The sequence below is a fragment of the Nansenia antarctica genome, assembly GCF_963989245.1.
Source record: "Nansenia antarctica genome assembly, chromosome: 1".
Classification (NCBI taxonomy): Eukaryota; Metazoa; Chordata; class Actinopteri; order Argentiniformes; family Microstomatidae; genus Nansenia; species Nansenia antarctica.
Window position 1 is genome coordinate 68,555,166 of NC_137674.1, and position 22,411 is coordinate 68,577,576.

General features: G+C 42.4%; 1 protein-coding gene across 2 annotated transcripts; it reads left to right on the forward strand.

Annotated features, from left to right (window-relative positions):
* Positions 1-670: 670 nt before the first annotated feature.
* nrbp1 (nuclear receptor binding protein 1) lies at positions 671-21,866 on the forward strand. Of its 2 annotated transcripts, none has more exons than XM_080549249.1 (18): positions 671-917; positions 1,324-1,578; positions 1,718-1,840; positions 5,797-5,898; positions 6,037-6,126; positions 7,317-7,357; positions 7,501-7,595; positions 9,897-9,980; positions 10,110-10,168; positions 10,763-10,861; positions 11,525-11,657; positions 15,984-16,074; positions 16,503-16,553; positions 17,242-17,377; positions 17,556-17,606; positions 19,320-19,383; positions 19,540-19,595; positions 19,706-21,866. In XM_080549249.1, the coding sequence occupies exons 2-18, from the start codon at positions 1,351-1,353 to the stop codon at positions 19,799-19,801; spliced, it is 1,599 nt and encodes a 532-aa protein (XP_080405375.1). In that variant the 5' UTR covers positions 671-917; positions 1,324-1,350; the 3' UTR covers positions 19,802-21,866. The 2 variants fall into 2 exon arrangements, with proteins under 2 accessions (XP_080405375.1, XP_080405376.1); XM_080549250.1 differs by having other exon boundaries at positions 1,327-1,578.
* The last annotated feature ends 545 nt before the right edge of the window (positions 21,867-22,411 follow it).

Genomic DNA, 22,411 nt, shown 5'->3' on the forward strand with positions numbered 1-22,411 from the left:
TCAGGTCTTCTGACACTGGTTTTCTCTGTGTACCACATGCACAAAAGAAGAGATTTGGTGAGGCTGCATTCTCATTTTATGCACCCAAATTGTGGAATGCACTGCCAGTTTACATTAGGGATGCAACCTCAGCAAATATGTTCAAGTCAAGACTAAAAACCCATCTTTTTAATATTGCCTTTAAATGACTAAATAATTAAATTAAGATTATAAAAACCCATCCTTTTAATATTGCATTTAAGAAGTATGTATGAATGAAAATGAGGGTTATGAATTTCTATTATTTTATGGTAGGCTACTGTCTCAATTATATTTTAACAATTTTCTGGGTCAACTGTATGCCATGTCCAGTGTACATGAATACGCGGTTCCATGTGGCCAAAGTCTTTTGCGCGACAATGAGAAAACGCTTGTGTGGCCAGAGATCTAAAATGTTGTCGTCGTGTAGCCTCGTCCTAGGCCGAAGGTGAATGAAGCACTTTTATTTTGAAATAATTCCTAATTTACCTACACCGGACATAGGTGGGCGGAGTTCTATTCATATTGTTTTCGCCATCACATCACTGTATCAGGAGACGTCGGTAAACACTAACCTACTCCTTTGGAATAATTTAAAGTAGGATTCTCGTGTGGATAATGCAACTGTTCAAGCTTAGACGTTGATATGTTGTTCGACATCTAGGAAGCCATCGCCGTTTCTGGCTAGCCTGGCTCGTCAGCCCGGGGTTGTGGTTGTGTAGACCAACAGCAGTGAGCAGCATTCACCAGAGAGAGGAGACCTCCGTTATCAACACAACCAGGAAGTGTGTCCTCTGACAGTGGCTTGTTAGCAGCTTGCTAGCTCGGCTGACTAATCGTTGTTTTTCCACAAGGATTCAACGGTTAGATTCTGGATCCACGTCCCTCCTGTTAAAAAGGTAAACTCCGTAGAGATAGATATAGCCTTTAGCTGTCGACTACAGTACAGTACAGTAGAGTAGAGGAGACGACAGCAACGAAACCAGCTAATAATGTTAATATTATATAAGCTGGCTTGGTCATGTCATGGCAGGTCATGTGTGCGGTTGGTTGCAGCTGCTTGTCATCCAAAACACTTCGTCATTTATGTCTCAAGAACATTTTCTTCTGAATAATAGTACCTATGATAGGAGGCCTTCATGTGCTAGCTTGCTAGCTGCCTCAGCCGTTGCCATGTAAATGTATCAATCCACATTGAGAGAAGTATTTGAGCTTGTATGTACTTAGTTAAGCATTTTTACACTACATACAAATGATGCTTGGACTGTGTGTGACAGTGACTACAATATTTGTCTTGTTTTGCAGCAGGCTTGCCAAGCCTGACAGGAAGTGATGTCAGAGGGAGAGGGGAAGGCACCGGACCCTGCCCAGGAGGGGAAGCCGGAGTCCACGGCAGCTGCCGCCACCGGACAGACAGTGTCATCCGTATCCCCCCCTGTATCCATGACGACGCAGTCTCCCGCCACAGAAGCGACTGAGGATGAGGAAGAGGAGAGTGAGGACGAGTCTGAGATTCTGGAGGAGAGCCCGTGCGGACGTTGGCAGAAACGCAGAGAGGAGGTACGGTCTTTTAATGAACACCCCCCCCCCTCTAGTGTAGAAGCATCATGGGAAGGATCACTTGTTTTAGTCAGTTGCTGTGTTTTGTATAATTTGAGGATTAATCCTGAAACACCTGCTACTGTTGTACCTATTTTAGGTAAATCAGCGAAATGTCCCCGGGATCGACAATGCCTACTTGGCCATGGACACTGAGGAGGGTGTGGAGGTAGTTTGGAATGAGGTCATGTTCTCAGAGAGGAAGATCTTCAAATTGCAGGAGGTGAGTAACGGCCAAGCTCCACCATGGCCATCGAGCGTTGCGTCAAATGTGCGTTGCGTCCGGAATTGGGATCAAATGCATTGTAATCAATGAAAGGTGCTCCACTTGCTGCGTTGCGTAGCGTTGCGTTGCGTCCGATGGCTGCGTCAAAAGTAAAACATTTTGAAGTTTGATTTTTGACGGTGGACGCAGACGTCACAATGAGACCAATTGTATTTACAATTGCAGTTGTTGGTTATAATTGTATAGCCTATTGTCAAAAAGTGGGTTCATTTGTCTTTGTAGGTTGTCTGGCCCAGGCTGCTAAAGATACTAGAGGAACCATCCCAGCCTCCACATGTGCCTCAAGAGAATGATGAGATGTACTACTTTGCTATGAGTATTGTTCCTATGCTGAATAGTTTGAGCCTCAGGGGGAGACGTGTTGCGCGTTTGCGCATTGTTAGCATGTTAGACGAGTTTGCCCACATAGAAGCACAAAACCAAACAGAGTCTGACTTAACTTAAATGCAATATTAAAAGGATGGGTTTTTATAATCTTAACTTAATTATTTAGTCAATTAAAGGCAATATTTTTTTGTGCTTTTTTTTGTGCTTCTATGTGGGCAAACTCGTCTAACATGCTAACAATGAGCAACGTTTTTAGTCTTGACTTGAACATATTTGCTGAGGTTGCGGGCTACAGTGTTCAAAGTGTATTTCACTGCTATATAATCTAAATACCGGTATGTTCTACCTATTTGTAAGTATTTATTGATAATAAAATTGGCCATTGTTACCTCAAAGTCACTGCCAGCCGTTGCGCTGGCTCTATGGAGTCCCTGTACTTTGTGTTGATTCTTCTAAGTGCAGGGCCAGCTATGGCGAGCAGGTGGTCCATCTGGTTAGGGGTCATCCGAAAGTACTCCCGGTACTTTTGTTCATCCAGCTGGAGCTCTTGGACCAGATGATAGAAAGCTCCCTGCTCTCTTCTCCTCTGGTTCAAGGGATGAACCCACCATCTTCTCCCTCTTCCTCTTCTCTGAAGCCTTTGGAGGAGTAAAAGAAGAGCCAGTGCTCTCCTGCGATTATAAGCAGCTGCCAGAGATGGGAAGAAGAGAAAAAGTCTATTCCCAATGTAATTGTAATTGGTGTTTTTATTTATTTATTTATTTATTATAACACTGAGGACGTTTAGATACATATCCATTTAGCACACATACACATTTTGTTGTAGGCTATATTCTGTTCTAATGGGTGATGCTTTCCTGAAGTAAAAAAGAAAAAGCTAGCATACACTGAGGTACTTTTACTATAGGTTTTTTTTGTCCTGTGGTAGGCTACCTGCGTCAGTACCACGGACAGCTCCAAGTACGACATTCAGCTCTATGTCAACACAACCCAACTTGTGTCCTCAATAAGTTTATTAAAACCGCTAGCAGATGTGGATAAATTAAGCTATACGTACCCATAATTGATGAAAGAGATGTTGTAAGAGAATGTAGGTGCTCTCCTGATCCAGAAATTCCCGCTATGAACGTCTCTGTTAATAACCGAGCGCTCCTCGGGCTCTGAGCTCTCCTCGCGCTTCGCGGGCTCCGCGCGCTCGGTGGAGCATATGACAGTATGACAATTCATACTTGACTGGGGTCACACTTTATTCCCTTATAGATGATCCACAGCTGCTCAAACTATCAACTGCAACTCTGTAGACTCTAACTAGATTTATGGTTAAGGATAGGGTTAGATTTAAGGTTAGGGCAAGGTTTAGGATTAGTGGTTAGTTAGTTGAAATGTTGTTGACAGTTAGTTGAACATCTACTGAACTAACAACTATCTATTTGGGAATATGTAGATAAAATATTACCCTGATTGGAAAATGTTCTGTATGATGTTGTTATTGTTGTGGACATATTGCAGTCAAGGGTGAAATTATTCCCGTATACAAAAAATGACAGTGGAGCAGGTAGAACGTTGATGGTGACGCAACGCAGTAGGTGGAGCTTGGACAACGGGAAGTTGACGCAATGCCGATGGCGAGGTGACGCAACGCAGTAGGTGGAGCTTGGCCGTAACGCAGCTGCATCAAACAATGCACTTTATGATGTCACAGTGTGTTACGACCCCATAGCTAGTCTCTAGGAGCCAGTTTCACAGACAAGGCTTAAGCCTAATCCTAGACTAAAAAGCATCTTCAATGGAGATTTTACATTGAAAGTGTGATTTAGTCCAGGACTAGGCTTAAGCCTTGTCTGTGCAACTGGCCCTTAAAGTTTTAACCTCACACACAAGTTATGGAATGGCCCACTGGCACCATCTGAGTGTCTCTCCCAGGCTTTTATCTTCCACCTCCACCTTGATTGAGGTTTGAGCACAGGTGTGCCCAATCAGGCCATCACCATATAGATAGGGAGGAAGAACCATCACCTGGGAGAAACACAGAAAACAAACAGAACACACAAACACACTACGGACGTAACACAGTGGTTAGTCATCATCACACACTGAGCCAGCAGACTTGCAAGGAGGTCAGTGATAGATTGACTTCTTACAAAGGCAGACCCATAGAGATAGAACGGTTATCTATTGTTCTGTGTCTATGAGCTGGACATTATTTTGTTAATTATTATGTCATAACATTCAGGTTTAGGTCCAGTTAGAAATGCGTAATGTTCACATTTACTTGCCGTATTTGTGCTTGTTAATATTAGCATTACAGCTCAGGATCTAGCGAAACGGAAACAGTGTCTGTTACTTTTTCCTCTCTGCATTCCGGTATCAGAGCTCATCGGCTTAATAAAGAGTTGGCATGACCAGTTGCTGCTAAACCCAGAGCAAAATGGTGAACACAACATCTCTCTGTACAAGTGTTACTTCAACAGTTCTTGGAAAGAGAGGGGATTGTTGTTATATAAACCTCCACATTAGGTGTTGAAACCCTTTTCTGTGGACAGTTCTTGGATGAGTTTTTCTGGATGTGTCTACTCTGTGATTCTCTGTAAGCAGTTTGTATGGAGGTCTTGTCAGTTCGCAGGCTCAGACAGTTACATCTGCCTTCTGTTCTGAAAAATGAACATGCTGTGTTGGCGTCTGTTGAACAGAGGCTGAGCTTTGAGTAAGATGAGCTCCTATCTCCTATTTTGTGATGGTGTTTTCCGCTATATGAAAAGCAATACTTTTGACAACGAAAGAAAGGCATGACTTGCAGAGAATTGTGATGAACTAACAATACAACGATGCAGTTTGGTTCTTATTCTGAATCATTGGTGCATTGTGCTGTCGCCTGGTCCAACAAATCTATCGTAACATTCTCAGATTTTTTTTTGTATTTGTGTGCTGCATTTTTGAACAGTGACCTGTTCCCAAGTAAAAATAAAGTCATTTAGAATTAACTCCTGAGAACACAATGATTGCAAATAAAAAAAACTCTGCCAGGATCCTCACCCGCACTAAACCCTTGGAGCACCCTCCTTTTGAATGCGATTTTATCTTCTATATCTCTATTCTGTTTTTGTTATGTTGTGTTTTTGGTTTATTGTCCTGCTTCTCTTTTTTTCTGTACAGTGTCCTTGAGTTTGAGAAAGGCGCTTTTAAATAAAAACGTTTTTTATTTATTTATTATTATTATTATTATTATTATTATTATTATTATTATTATTATTATTATTATATGGCAAATGAATACCAGGTTAGCCCATGTTCTAAGAGTAGCCTATTCTGACTCTCACACACTCAGACGAAGTGGGCTAGTTAGATATTAAGAGCTTAATTGGGTTTAAGTGTCAAACTCCATCCGGTAATGCCTCAGTGGATTATAGCAGAGAATGTACATTTCATTAGGAAATAAGTATTAAGCTTATTGCTCCAACCATGTATTATTAGTTGATATTTGGTATGTAAATGTTTGTTTCAGTAAACAGTTTAACTACTGTACCGTATGTTTCACTTGTTTCTTTCTCCTCTATCACTTCCGACAGGACAAAGTCAACGCAGTTTTTGACAACTTGATCCAGTTGGAACATCTGAACATTGTGAAGTTTCACAAGTACTGGGCTGATGTCAAGGAGATCAGGGCCAGGGTAAGTGTCGTACTTCCTGGGACAACATAACAATTATTACATTATTAATTTATTACAAATGCCTTTGTTGAGGGACAATCTATTGTACAGATTACTGATTACTTTTTCTTTTTCTTTCTTTTTTCTTAACCCTGGCAGGTCATCTTCATCACAGAATACATGTCTTCAGGAAGTCTGAAACAGTTTCTGAAAAAGACCAAGAAAAACCACAAGACCATGAATGAGAAGGTACAGAAGATGTGTCTGTTTAGCTTTTAGGAGTCAAGAGATACTGTAGAATGAAGGGAGGAACATGAAGGGAGGACTTACCAAACTTAACTATAAGAAGAACATACACTATATGGACAAAAGTATTGGGACACCGGAACGTCACACCCACATGTGCTTGTTGAACTTCTAATTCCAAAACCATGGGCATTAATATGGAGTTGGTCCCACTTTTGCTGCTATAACAGCTCCCACTCTTCTGGGAAGACTTTCTACTAGATTTTAGAATATGGTTGTAGGGATTTGCTCCCATTCAGCCACAAGAGCATTAATGAGGTCGGGCACTGATGTTGGGCGAGAAGGACTGGCTTGCAGTCGGCGTTCCAATTCATCCCAAAGGTGTTGGATGGGGTTGAGGTCAGAGCTCTGTGTGCAGGCCAGTCAAGTTCTCCCAGACCAAACCATGTCGTTATGGACCTCACTTTGTGTATGGGGGCATTGTCATGCTGAAACTGGAAAGGGCCTTCCCCAAACTGTTACCACAAAGTTGGAAGCATACAATTATCTCGAATCGCATTGTATGCTGTAGCATTAAGATTTCCCTTCACTGGAACTAAGGGGCCTAGCCCAAACCATGAAAACAGCCCCAGACCAAAATTGTGTCCACATACTTTTTTCCATATGTGATACGTTCTAATGCTTTGGTCATGTCGGGATCCAATGTCATTTTTACGTACTTTTCTTTCGAAAAATGTGAACACATTTCCGCGTTGTTGAAAATCAATGACATATCGCTAATAAACTAACACAGCTTGTTTTGGGAGCCTGCTAACAATGTAAAATACTGTTATAGTTAACTAGGTAGCAGTGGGGATTACTCACCCAATCCATTGCCTTGCAGTATTTTGGCTTAGCGAGTTTGTGTTGTGATTCTCAACAACGTTGAAACGTAGTTCTGTGTTTCTGTCTGAAGTCTAAACATTTTGATTGGTTGCCGACATGAGGACCAAATGATCAGACTGTGTCACATATAGTGTATGTCTCCTGTGTGTACTGTCCTGTGTTCCCATGGTTACAAGGACAGTGTCCCATTTCTTTGTTGTTATGACAGCCTCAGAAAGCAGGAATCCCTCTGATCAGTTTGCCTGTTGTTCCAGACATCATAGTGATCTCATCTATGTGGTGTTTGTTATTTTATACCTTTCGATCAGGCCTGGAAGCGCTGGTGTACACAGATACTGTCTGCTCTCAGGTCAGTAACACACACACACACACACACACACACACTCACACACACACACTCTCTCACCCCCCACAGGTTCACCTCAACAAGACAGATTTTCAAAAGTGCTCTTTTCTGGAGACATCTTGTAAGCGTTCTCTCTCCCCCCCCAGTTACCTGCACCTATGTGACCCTCCCATCATCCACGGCAACCTGACCTGTGACACCATCTTCATCCAGCACAACGGCCTCATCAAGATCGGTTCAGGTACCGTCAGGACCGCAGAATCTCACTCCCTGTCTCCCGCCGTAGACTGAAGACCTCCATCTCTTCAGGCTACACCTTAACTGTCCCTCCTGAAACCTGAAAACTCTCCGTCCCCTCTACCCCCCCTGTAGAGTTTCTCTGCTGTAAATAATAATAATTTAAACAAATCGCTTTTGATAAAGACATCTGCTAAATGTTAGTTAGGCCTCAGCCACACTCTCTCTCGGCCTGTCACTCAGCCGGTTGCATAAAGATAGACTCAGTCTTAGACTTAGATCTCACTTTAAGTCAGTCTTGCTATAGACTCTAAAATGTTCCTGTTGCATAAAGCTCACCTATGAGTGACTAAAGTAAGACTGACTTTGAGTGCATTTAGCCTGTCACGCAATGCACTCAAAGTAAAATAAGACACTTGACAGAAAAAAAACATGGTGGCTGAAACAGCTACACCTAGCTACACCTAGCTACACCTAGTGGCGGAAGATATGAGAGAGAAACTACATTTTCTTCTGCTGAAAACATATGTATATTGGAGGGATATAATGTGGAGAAAAGTATACTGCTTAGCAGTTTTAAGTAGTGAAGTAGTTTACCGCGCTGGAGTTACAGTGTTAGCTAGCTACTAGCCCTGACTCGTTCCCATAGCAACACAGCTCTTAAATCAAGATTAGCCAGGGGGGAAGGTGGCTAACTTTCTAACCTCAAAATAGGTGAGTCTTATTTTTTATGCAACAGGCAGTCTTAATTATACTGGTTTAACCTGAGAATATAAGACTAGTCTAAGGCTTAGGCCAGTCTTAATCTATGTTTATGCAAATAGCCCCAGGGCCCTATTCCTAGAAGGGCGATTAGAGCCAATCCTGGCAAGTTTTTCTAATTCGCGATAATTTCAACCAATCCTTCAGAACAAACCTGGTAGCGACAGGTTTAAGTAATGACGTGTGTCAAAAATGTCTCACAGGCGAAAACCATATCCCGAACGACAGTTCCGTCAAGTGTCTTTTTGGAAATATTAGTTCCCACCTTTTACGAGATAGATAGATAGATAGATAGTTTGATAGTGTGATAGATAAATAAAAAGGTGTAAAAAAAAATAGGTATGTCTATCAACATGCATCGACAGCGTCACAATGGTGTGTTTGGCGCAGGGGTTAAGGCAGCCAGATAGAAGTCGGAAGGTTGCCAGTTCGATACTTAATGTATTTTAATGTTTATTCTTTTTACATTTAACCGAAGCCTTCATGCAAATCGATTTACAATATATACATCTGTCTAAGTAAGTGAATTATCTATCCATCAGTAATCATAAGAAAAAATGATCTATGCCGAATCCAGGGTCCAGTTAGAAGAACATCATTTACTAGTCAGAAAGGCTTCAAACACCATTGTAATCGTGTCAGTTCTCGTAAATTTGCCTACACCATCATTTTATACATACATTTTTAGATTAGATTCAACTTTATTGTTATAGAGTACAAGCATCAGACAACGGAATGCAGTCAAAAGTGTGTCAGAAGAGGGATTTGAACCCCCGTCTTAAAACGATGAATTGATACTATGGCTGTGGTTAATACCACTATGCCATCGTAATGATCTGACCGTGTATAGCCTGCTGCTGATATCACCACAGTAGTGAATATTCATTTCTTAAAATAATCGGTCAGCGGTCACTTGAGGCTTGAATTCCAGTCGAGAGTTCCCTGAACATGGCTTTCTTTTTAATCGCGAATATACTAATCAAGGTACGTGGAATACCCCCCAGGAGTCCTTGATTCTAACCTGGTAAATAAATGGTAAACGGTACGGCACTGACTTATACAGACTGACTTATACAGACTGACTTATACAGACTGACTTATATAGACTGACTTATACAGACTGCCTTATACAGACTGCCTTATATAGACTGACTTATACAGACTGACTAATACAGACTGACTAATACAGACTGACTAATACAGACTGACTTATACAGACTGACTTATACAGACTGACTTATACAGACTGACTTATATAGACTGACATACAGACTGACTTATATAGCGGCTTATTCCAAAGAGCTTTACAACGGCTTCTCATTCACCCATTCACACACACATTCACACACCAATGGCGGCAAGCTGCCACGCAAGGCGCCGGCCCGCTCATTGGGAGCAATTTGGGGTTCAGTGTCTTGAAGGACACGTCGACATGTGGTCAGCCGTGGTTCGAACCACAGATCTACCGACCATGCGATCATTAGACCCCAGCTCTACCTCCTGAGACACAGCCGCCCCTAACCTGTTCCTCCTCTTGTTGTAGTGGCTCCAGACACCATCAACAACCATGTCAAGACCTGTCGCGAGGAGCAGAAGAGTCTGCACTTCTTTGCCCCGGAGTACGGAGGTGAACGTTCTCCCTCAGCACCTTTTTGTTTTGTTTTTATTTACTATTATTATATATTATTATTAGTATTTTTTTGCTGAAGAAATGTCTCTAACATTTTTAAAAGGTTTGGTTTCATTCTGATTTCAGCTGTTGTTGACGTCACAACGGCTGTGGACATTTACTCCTTTGGGATGTGTGCCTTGGAGGTGAGCGTTGGTCTTACACTCTGTCAACAAGCAACACATACTTGTATTCATAGATTAGATTAGATTCAACTTTATTGTCATCGCAGACTCCAAGTACTATACAACAAAATGCAGTTAAGCATCCAACCAGAAGTGCAAATTGTGATATAAGAGCATGATATAAATAGAACAAGAATGGTAGTGATAGGTGACTATGTAATATACAGTATGTGCAGAGGTAGTTGTAAACATCAGTATAGTTTAGAGGTGTATACAGTTATGAGCTATGTACAGTGAGGTAGTTTATGTACAGTATCTAATGTGTTGAAGTATAACAGAATCTACATCAAGAGACATGTGCAATGTGTAATACACAGTAGTTCAAAGGTAGTAATGTAAAGTAGTCAGTAGTGCAAAGGTTATAGAGTTGATCACTTCAACCAGGGTTTAGCAGCTAGCAAAGTATTGTCATTGTCATCATAGTATAGGCACATTGAAAAATAATAAAATAAATCATCAAAGCAGATGACTAGCCTGATGACTAGCTCCACAGTTCCACGTTCTACGTCCTCTTCTAGTCTTAATAATCAACCGTCTCCCTCCTCCTTTGCCCAGATGGCGGTGCTGGAGATCCAGCGTAACGGAGAGTCTTCCTACGTCTCCCAGGACGCCATCAATAACGCCATCCAGTCCCTGGAAGACCCCCTACAGAGGGTGAGTCACAGCCCCCCCCCCCCACAGCCCCCACTGCAGAGGGTGAGTCAGAGCCCCGCACAGACCCCCCCCCCAAAGACACCCTTCAGAGGGTGAGTCAGAGCCCCCCCCCCACAGACCTACTACAGAAGGTGAGTCAGAGCCCCCCCTCCACAGACCCACTACAGAGGGTGAGTTAGAGCCCCCACAGACCTACTACAGAGGGTGAGTCAGACCCCAGTCACAGAGCCCAGCGGTGTGTTGATTGGCTCTAGATATTTCTAAAATCAAGAGATTGTTGGATATTCATTCTGAGGGTTTCCAATCCCAGTCCTAGCATACTGTGTGTGTGTGTGTGTGTGTGTGTGTGTGTGTGTGTGTGTGTGTGTGTGTGTGTGTGTGTGTGTGTGTGTGTGTGTGTGTGTGTCATAACTGACTAACTCAGGGCGGCTGTGGCTCAGGAGGTAGAGCCGGCGTCTAATGATCACAAGGTTGGCAGATCGGCAGTTCAATCCCCGGCTGGCCACATGTTGAGGTGTCCTTGGACAAGACACTGAAACCAAAATCGGGCCGGCGCCTCGCATGGTAGCTTGCTGCCATTGGTGTGTGAATGTGTGTGAATGGGATAAGGAGCTATATAAGTCAGTCCATACAACTGCGTGTTTTCCTATGGTCCTGTGGTAGGAGTTCATTCAGAAGTGTCTGGAGCTGGACCCTGTTAAACGGCCCACGGCCAAGGAGCTGCTGTTCCACCCAGCGCTGTTTGAGGTGCCCTCACTGAAGCTGCTGGCAGCTCACTGCATAGTCAGCCACCAACGTACGTGACCACACAAACACACACGTTAACACTCACACACACACTGACACACGTTAACACTCACACACATGTTAACACTCACACACACACACACACACTGACACACACAGACACACACACACGCATGCATGCACTCACACACACACACACACACACTAGGGTTGTAACGAGACGTCATTATCTGTATCTGTATCTGTATCTGTTTAACCCCAAAAATATCTGTTTAATATCTGTATTCGGATAGACCGGAAGTGGGTGTGGTTTATACCGGAAATTGGCGTGGTTTGTAACGGAAGTCGTAACATTTCGTATTTTCGCATCTAATAATTCATGGCAATGCAATGTTTATGTCTTTGTAGCTTCAAATTGATTTCATATTGACATATGTGACAGGGCATAGTTAAAAAGTCCGCAACTAGGGCAAAATCTTTTTTCTGTTTTTTCCAGATTATGAAAGGGTAGATTGTAAGCTTTAAAATGATGTGTCATACATTGAAATCTGAAACAAGTTGAAGAAGTCATGGATATTTGAATGTTGATACCCCCTGAACCACCGTACTGAGATAAGTCTTCAGAGACATTTCAGAGACATTTTTCACAGAGGTAATGGGTGGGAACAATAGCTGGTTAACTCCACCCTAATCACTCCCTCAAGACAACCACACCCTCAAGACAACCACTCCCCCATTACACTACCTGTCATTACCTACCTGTCATCTGTCAGTGGGGTTGTCAGCTAACCCTCAGGAAGCAAAATTGCAGGGCTGACACGTTTAAATAGCTAAATAATAATAATAATAATTCAAGATTCATGATTCATCATAATTGTATTGCCATGTGTGCCAAAAGTGCATTACGTCCCATTACAAGTACAAGAGAGTAAAATTCATGGCAATGGAAAAAATTAGGCAAGATACAACATTTACATTTACATTTTTGGCATTTAGCAGACACCTTATTCCAAAGCGACTTACAATCAATACATTTGAATACTAAGCATGAGAATCATCAGTCCACCATTCGTAGCAGGAAGAGTAATCTAGCTCAGGCCCGGGGCCATTGATAGAAGGAAAAACCTTCTCCTATCACCTTCTTCTAAAACCTAATTTTTTGTTGTTTTTTTACACTGGAGAAACAGAGAAACAGTACAAGGGGGGCAATAGAAGTTCTTAGGGACACAGTAGAGGGGAAAGCGGGTGTCTTTACGAGACGTAGTGGTGAGGGGCAGAAGATGTCTCAGGAGGAGCAGTTAAGGTGTAACCTGAAGAGATGGGTCTTCAGTCTACGACGGAAGATGGGTAGTGACTCTGCCGTTCTGACAGCCGTGGGGAGATACAATTGAGCAATACAATAATAGAATGGTAAAAAATGATAATGTTGTGTCCGTGTGTATGCATTTATCATTGTAGTCCATAAAGCATCTAGTGGGACTTGGTGTAGTTCCTTCCCATCCGGGCATCAAAGCTGTAGCCTAATAAAAAAAGAAGACAGTACATTTAAAATGATTGCCCACTGTTACCAACACACCACTTTTACAAAATACTACTATGTTCATAAAATAGAATTGCTTATACAATGACAATGACAAATACCTGAAGTGCTGGTGACTCATCAAGGTGTCATCTCTCAGAACCTCTCACCTCGTCATTCTGTAACAAAGATGTCAGGTCAGAGGTGTGGACACACTGGTAGTGTAGGTTTTCCATAGACTCTCAGTGTACTATTGTTGTACTGTAAGGAGTAGTAGGCTAGTGAAATCATTTCAATCCACAGTATTATTCTACAGCAAATCTACATATCAATGAAATAATCCTTATTTTTGATATAAGGATTACATTAGCGACAACATTAGCGTTCATTGCAAAAGCATTTACGGTACTTTTTCTATAATCTATTATATCTCTAACAAAGCTAGCTAGCTAGCTAACAAGCTAACACTTGTTTGGCTAGCTGGTACACACAAACACACTAAAATGGTGCATGAAACATATTAGACTATGTTGCATGTTTAGTAGGTCTCCAACAAATGTATTTATTTATTATGTTTTATCTTTGACAACGTATTTCTTCCTCCCACCATCTCATTAGTTTTGTAGAGGGGTGGCATAATTGTGGTGAGCAGTTTCAGTGGTCTGATAACTGATGCTAACAACGGGGCTATCTACCTTACTCACAAAACATCAAATAACTGTTTGGCTATCCTAAGTAAACAATACAAAATCCTAGTAAACAACACATGTAACTCACTAAAACGTACCCAAGAACACAGCAGAAGGTCTGTGCAGACGACTGTCCCAAGAATAGTGAACTGATGTGGAGATCAATGTCTGAAATTCCGTTGTCATCTGTCATCGTCGGATTCGGAGTTCGGAGTTCCCGTTATGTATAGTCCAGTATGAAGGAGTTCATTAATTGCCCACTGTCGATATTTCTGCCTGCTTTTGAAATTCTGTTGATGGCATTAGCGAGAGGTTCAGCTTCAGCTCCATCTTGTAAATTTGTCAACAGGTCCAGACGCACACACATGGCTCTTTACATACAGCTGGGGTGGGCGTGGCTCCACACACTGCCACACTAAAACGAATAATACCCCCCACCCGACTTTGCTAACTAAATGTAGGTATTTAGTGAATGTAAAACTGTTGGATATGACATCGAGTGGGTTCTTCATCGCTTCGTTTGTCGTCCTATGCCAAAAACCGGAAAACCAATTTTTTCACAACAAGACTTGTTTGGCTCGATTGTGAGGTTTCACAATTGCCGAGATGGGGACCTATTAATCAAACCATATCACATATAATTATGAAATATATTTCCACATCCTCATACTGTACTTTTCATCTCTCTCTATCTTTTTTATTTTAATTTCTTTTATAACTAAACTAAGTTTTAACAACTGTCTGAACCTCACCACCACCCTTAACTGGGGTTAACAATCAGAAACAATTTTTCTTTTTAAAATAAATCAAGGGAGTAGGTTTGGTCTCAACATTGGTAGGGACCAGAGGGGGGGGTCTACATCTCATCTCATCCAAGTCACATGATGCCCAAGCTAACATCTTCCTGTCTGCTAAACTCTGCTGCAGTTGAAATAAAACGTCTTAAAAAGGTCTTAAGATGGAAGTAGAAACATAAGAAGTAATAAAATCACATAGAAGTTATTTCTATGTTGCGATAACTTCTCAACAGGATTTTACAGGGTTCGTTCAAACTATCGTAATTCTTGAACTATATGTGCAATCGAAAAAAATCCAACAGTTTCTAAAAGCACAGAAGTTGCACTCTCTAGCCATGTAGGGGTATTACGGTAGTTCACCAAAAAAACAAATGCACTGACCTCAAAGAGTCATGGAGTGATTTGAAGAGAAGCGGTATTTTAGCGGTGTTTTATACTTTAGTGAGTTTCTGTACATATATGTTTGTGATTGTGAAATGTCACAAAGACCATCTAGGCTAGGGTAACCAATCCACCTAAAAGTTTAAAAGGTTAACGATAGAGCTAACCATCTACGGGCAAAAAAAAAGTGTCACCTTTTTGGACCATCGCCAGTTTGCACCCCTGTATAAATATGACGGAGGTGGCCGCCTCATAATTCTCTATGCAGGAAAAACCCTGGCCATTCATCTTCTTAATGTTTATAACATCACATGCTGATAGAACATCGACATGCTAGAAACACATAACTACACATAAGATGATCACCCAGCCCCAAACACGAACACGTCCCCCAACGAAAGTATTTACAAAAGTCTCCCTTACCAGTAGCCTCCGGCAAACGAGAATAGTGAATCCAATCCAGAAATGATACATAATTAACGATCATTAAACTGTTGTTTATTATATCGAGTGGTACTTAAAAACTTCGTTTCGTGTTATGAAAAACAAAACGAGTCTGCGAGTGGTTTTGGTTTAGCCCTAGGCTGCGTTCGTAAATTCGCTCTGGAAATCTGATCAGCAGTCATGGAATGCCTCTTGTCCAATCAAATTACTTGGTCCCTTTATTACGTTGAGCCCAGTGTGCCATCTGGCACTCTCAGAGAGAATTTACGAACGCAGCCATCATGTCAATCGTTTTCTCCGAATAATATCGAGCAACTTCGGATAGTATCTGTATCTGTTTAAATCTCATTATTCGTACTATCCGAATACCATATTCGTATTCGGGTACATCCCTAACACACACACACACACACTCACGTTAACACTCACACACACACACACACACACACACACACACACACACGTTGTGTGTGTTAACACTCACTGCTCTCACAACTAATGTGATGTGAATCTTCTCATTTGGCTGAACCTTGTTCATCTTATAGACATGATTCCAGAAAACGCTTTAGAGGAGATGACAAAGAACATGGACGCCAACCTGGTGATCGTGGAGTGCAAGGAAGGAGTTCAGATGAAGTAAGTCTTGACTGTTGCAGGGATTCAGCCTTTTCTCTTCCCTTTGTGTGACGACAACTTGGCTGTTCGATTCGTGGAAGACTTTTATCATAGAGAGAGAGAGAGAGAGACAGCTTTTGATCACACACTGTCATGTCTCTTCAACATCATGGGGCGTCTCTGGCGCAGGAGGTAGAGCCGGCGTCTAATGATCGCAAGGTCGGCGGTTCGAACCCTGGCTGGCCACGTATCGAGGTGTCCTTGGGCAAGACACCGAACCCCAAATTGCTCCCAATGAGCGGGCCGGCGCATGGTAGCTTGCCGCCATCGGTGTGTGAATATGTTTGTGAATGGTTGAACGAGAGGCTGTTGTAAAGCGCTTTGGAATAAGGCGCTATATAAGTGCAGTCCATTTACCTTTAACATCAACTACCTCTTCATCTCCTCAGGCTTTCTCAGTTTCCTGCTCTTGAGCTGGACAAGTTCCTGGAAGATGTGAGGTAAGGCCCTCGTGTGTGTGTGTGTGTGTGTGTGTAATCTGGTAGAAGAACCATCCGGATCACATCATACTTCACCTTCTGTTTCACTTCACTCCTCCACCTGGCTTTCAGAGATGGTTGGGTTGGGTTGTCTGGTTGTTTTAAAGGCTGATCATCCTATACCAGTGAGTTTTGACACACTTCTAGAATGACTGGGGAGGGTCACACTGAGATGTGAAGTGAAGCAGAGTGAACATCATGGCGCAATCGGGCTGATTCCCTCAGGCTAGTGTGCGTGTGCGTGTTCTGTTCCAATTATCTGAAGATACTCAGGGTACCAGTGAATATCTGTAGATAGTACCAGTGAGTGTATGTAGATAGTACCAGTGAGTGTATGTAGATAGTACCAGTGAATATCTGTAGATAGTACCAGTGAGTGTATGTAGATAGTACCAGTGAATATCTGTAGATAGTACAAGTGAGTGTATGTAGATACCAGTTAATATCTGTAGATAGTACCAGTGAGTGTATGTAGATTACCAGTTAATATCTGTAGATAGTACCAGTTAATATCTGTAGATAATACCAGTGAGTGTATGTTGTAGATTGTAGATAATACCAGTGATGTACGTTGTAGATGGTAGATAGTACCAGTACCAGTGAGTGTACGTAGATGTGATGCCTGGCCCGTCTCTCCCTGGTGTGTCAGGAATGGGATCTACCCTCTGATGGCTTTCGGGGTGCCCTCCCCCCCGCAAGCCCACCAGGCGGCCGCCAAGTCTCCCATCGTGCCCCCCTCGGTCAAAAGCCCCACCCCTGAACCTGCAGAGCTGGAGACCAGGAAGGTGAGACCTGGAGGAAGAGCGTCGATGTTAGGGACGAGTAGAGGGATGGACAGAAAGGGAAAGAGGAGGGGATGGTACAGAGGGATGATGGAGCGAATGGAGGAGGCTTTATGTCTGAATATTACTGATCGTATCAAAATCCGCAAGCTGAAATTTTTCCTTCTCATCCCCCCACCAGGTCCTGCAGATGCAGTGCAACATTGAGCCTGTAGACGAGGCTAAACATCATGTAAGTCTGTGTCATGACTCCTCGGACTCCTGGACTAAGTCACACTTTCAATGTAAAAATCTCCAATCAAAGATTAGAATTAGAATTTGCCATTTAGCAGACGCTTTTAATCCAAAGCGATTTACAATTACGAATTACAGGGACATTCCCCCTGGAGCCTTACTCAAGGGCACACTAGTGGTGGTGGTGGTGTTTCAGGCGGGATTTGAACTCTCAACCTTCCATTCACCAGTCCAACTCACTATCCACAAAGCATCCACAAAGATGCTTTTTAGTCTAGCATTAGGCTTAAGCCAGTGGCGTAGCGGACGGGCCCGCAAGCGACGCACCGCGGGGGGGCCCCAGCCACTAGGGGGCCCCCTAACATTGGATCCAAACGTTTTTTTTTGTTTTTTTTTATAATTTAAAAATATATAAAATAAAGAAAATAAGTGGCCCTTCATTGTGTCAACATTAATTTTAATATATAGGCCTATATTTAAAAATATATACATAGTTAGCCGTATCCAATAGCAACATGACTTTGACGTCACACGTAGGCAGCGAGACACAAGGAAAATGGGCAAGCGAAAATACAATACAAAGTACAATAAGCATTCTTTAGGTGGTGGTAGATTCTCTATTCGGACATTATAGCCGCTATATGTGGGACTGTCGGTCCGATATTGTAAAAAAAAAATAAAAAAAAAAATATATGTTTACGGAAGTACATGTCTCAAGTATTATCTCGGCGGTTAGTCGAGTGAAAGAAAAACAACATACAGATGATAATTCACACAATATAATACCACGAAAGCGTACAGCACTAAACAATAACATTTATTTGGGCAGCATCATACTCAAACTCAGGCAGAAGGGCAGGGTCCGGCCAGGTTCACAGTCACAGGCTGTCAGTGCATCATACAGGTACATACTGTAATTCAGCATGGTTAGGCTATATATAGCTGTTTCTTTTTTCTATTCTACTATTCGAATCTACTTCTGCTGTCTGCGTTTCCCTGGGTATTCCTAGACCAGATGGCAAACAGTAAAGAAATGCCACAATATACCAATATACGAGATGTCCAACAAAGGATTTGACTAACCCTGGCCAATTTTACGCAACAAGTAGACTCTGATGCAGCGGAGACAGGGTTGCCAGATGGGCTGGTTTTTGGTGGATTTAGAAGTTTTTAGATTGGTTACGTTGGAAATTCTCAATCCCATCTGGCAACCCTTAGCGGAGAGTCTACAGATATGTTTACAGATATCACACTGCTGTGCACACCACACTTTGTTAAAAGAAATAAAGCTTGTACTATTCTACTTATAATACATTCTACTGATGTAGTGTAGTCTACCATTTGGTTTTAGTTATAGGCTATTGCTCTCACTTGTTTGTACCTTTTGCTAAGTCAAGCATTTAGAATGTAGAGTGCATATTGCGAAATTTCGCAACGTCAATAACGCATCGTCCTCTAAAAAACGCACGTGTTTTTTTTTTTTTTTTACTCCGTTGCGAAAGGGCCCCCGCCGCCACCTTGCGGGGGGGCCCCGGGATTTTGCGCTACGCCACTGGCTTAAGCCTTGTCTGTGAAGCCAGGCCCTGACGTTCTAGCGCAGGGGTAAGACATATCGGCTGTCTTTGTTCAGCAGAGAGGCTGTGATTTGCAGCCGAAAGACTCTCGCAACTCTTTATTAAACTTTTGTTTTGTCTCTCTCTCTCTTTTTCAGCTAACATTGTTGTTGAAGCTTGAGGACAAGTTAAACCGGCACTTAAGCTGTGATCTGTTACCACGTGAGTGTTCCCACGTCTATGCTTGGGTTGGTTATTCAGAGCAGAAGTTTTGTGGAATTTGTGTGTATGTACGGGGAGGGGCGGGGGGGGGGGTTGTAGTGTGTCTATGTCTGTGTGCCTAGTAGGTCTGACAGCCTGTGTATCTTCTCTGTGCAGATGAAAACGTGCAGGAACTGGCTGTGGAGCTCGTTCAACTGGGATTCATCAATGAGGTCAGTGAAGGGGTGATGAGGCCTGCAGAGTTAAGAGAGCAGCCTGCAGTTCTATGTATGGTAACTTACCTCTCTTTTTCTCTCTCTCTCTTTCTTTCTCTCTCTCCCAGGGTGATCAGCCGCGTCTTGCGTCAGTTCTGGAAGAGGCGTTCTCCAAGTTCTATAACCGCAACGATTCTCTGAATCCAGTCACCGTCTCCTCATAGCAGTGGAGTGGGAACCCCCATCCCCACTCTTCCTCATCCTCTCCCACAGGACTTGCTGTCGCTCACCCCAAAGGATTGTGGGAAAGCTTTGCAGGGACAGAGGGAAAGCCTTGGTCTTTTGTTCCCCAAAAAATATTCCTGCAGCCTGTCTTCACACCTTGTGGTGGGTGTAGCTGCCACAAGGTGGAGGTCTTTTTGTACGTATGTCTTGTTTTTTAGTGTAGCCAATACGCTATCTGCTTCTCTGTTTTAAAAGAAGAAAACGACTCGCCGTAGCTTAAAGTCAGTATTACAAAGCTGTATTTTGAACGTTTTTACTCAAATTTGTTGGAACGTTTTCAGTCTGTATGCGAGCAAAAAATGTTCGTTCTCACATACTACAGTGTGTGCGTGGTGTTGTTGTGGAGGTGAGTCTGGTTGTGATTGGTCTATTTCTCTACTTCCATACCATAAGGTATGTCTTCCGCTCTAGAATCAGTCATAGGTGGCTCTGACGTGTCGTAAGATGCTTGTGTTTATTTCTTTGTACATCTGAACAAACTGTAGCTGTGAACAAACTAGCTGTGATTGTAACACCAATAACCAATCCTTCTGAGCCAAGATGACGAGGGCAAGAGACTAATATGGTAAGAATGTCATGGTGATAAATTAAGCTTATTAATTATTATGCTTAATTATGTGTATTTCAGTGTCAGCCCGAATACGTTGTTTTTGTGAACGTTTGCATTTAGTTGCTGTATCGCTGTGAATCCTACTTTATTATGTGAAAAGCGGTGTTGTCACTTTATCACGGTCTGACGATAACACTGTACTATGTTCCAGTGCCATTTCAGAGCAGTGTCCATGTAAGGACCTCTGGTTTACACTTTGGACCATATTTATAAGAACTTGGTTAACATGGTCTGAATTTGTTAATGATTCAAAACGTAGTCTTCTGACTGTATAAATAATCACTTGTCACAAAAGTTTAAAATGATCGTTCCCTGATTCTCTTAGAGGACCTGGGTGTCTGTTGCCAACTCTGGCCACTGAGATGAAACACACCATCCCTAATAATAATATGTCCCTGAAATGGACTTGCAGTGTCAGACATTAGCATTAGTTGTGTTTCTTCATGTAGACACGATTCGAAGAGGCAGCCACCAGAATCAGGTGAAAATCAGTGAGTCACTCCCCTAGAACACCCCAGCCCTAGAACACCCCAGGCAAATGGTCAAATTAGTCAAATAAATTGTAAACAAACCCAGTGTTGCATCCATTTTAGAAAGCACTTTTCCGGACCAAAACAGCGTTGGTAGATGAATAATGTATTCCGTTGCCTGATCGCTACAAATTAAACATTGTCAACATAAGTCATTTAGAACCATTAGAACGCTTGAGTGTTCCATATTGCACCTTTTTAAGTATAATGTAGCACTTTTTTTTTTTTTTTTTAACAACCATGGTGAAGGGAGGATGTTCATTTCTCTTCATGAACTGAAATGATAGTGTACCCTCCTTAGAGGGAAGTGGAAGGCTAGTGTGTGAAATTGAGACAACGTTTTTGTCATCACTGTTGAGGTTACCTGTCACTAACCCTGTGCTGCCACCACACACTCTCCTGCTTCCAGTAGGGGGCAGCAGAGGTAGCCCACAGCAGCCACAGAGCACCCACTTCTGCTGTTGTTTTCAGAGAGAGATCCAAATCGCAGCTAATTTGCACTACTGTATTGTTTTCCATTTTAATTCCTTATCTTTCACATTCTGTACTATTAGTCTATGAGCTGTGTAGACCACCAACGTACATATTTACATGTTATGGGAGAGGTGAGGGTCTGTTAAGCGGGTATTCAATATTCTAAGTTACTGAGTCATTGTCAAGACCCACAGTCTATCTATTGTACACTCTGTATATCTTTACAGGGTGTCCTATTTAACGTTGTTGGTATCGTGGGCCTGCAGAGAGAGTGTATCCATCTTGTATACTGTCGTAATGGACCTGTGTGCTGTATCCGCTTCTGCGACACATCTCTCCTCTCTTGTGTTTTTGATTACACCTGAAATAAATTACACCTAGAGCACTTCGCTAGCTTGTTTCCCTTGTGGTTCTTCTTCTGACTTATTTACATTCAAGGGGGGTGGCTGTGGCTCAGGAGGTAGAGCCGGCGTCTAATGATTGCATGGTCTGCAGATCAGCAGTTCGAACCCCGGCTAGCCACATGTCGAGGTGTCCTTGGGCAAGACACCGAACCCCCAAATTGCTCCCAATGAGCGGGCCGGCGCCTTGCATGGTAGCTTGCTGCCATTGGTGTATAAATGTGTGAATGAGAGGCCGTTGTAAAGCGCTTTGGAATATGGTCAGTCCATTTACATTCATTCACTGTATGCTTGTTTTTTTATATGCATGTTTGTGGGAAAAAAATGATTTTTAAGCAGTCATGTAAATTATTATAATTCTTGAACAAATTATATTAAGCCACATTCACAGATGATTGGTTAAAAGTGTTTTATTAACAACTGTTCATCAGAATTGTAAGAAAACAGGAGCCCTTGTACTAGTATTATTATTTATGTACTGTACTGCACAACCTTTAATCACAAAAATGATATTGTGCTCAAAGAAATAGGAAT

Excerpts from the sequence above, each read along its gene's own strand:
- nrbp1 (XM_080549249.1), top strand. The coding sequence starts at position 1,351 with ATGTCAGAGGGAGAGGGGAAGGCACCGGACCCTGCCCAGGAGGGGAAG. Across the intron at positions 7,596-9,896 it reads CCTCATCAAGATCGGTTCAG|TGGCTCCAGACACCATCAAC; the intron begins GTACCGTCAGGA and ends CTCTTGTTGTAG. Across the intron at positions 10,862-11,524 it reads TGGAAGACCCCCTACAGAGG|GAGTTCATTCAGAAGTGTCT; the intron begins GTGAGTCACAGC and ends GTCCTGTGGTAG.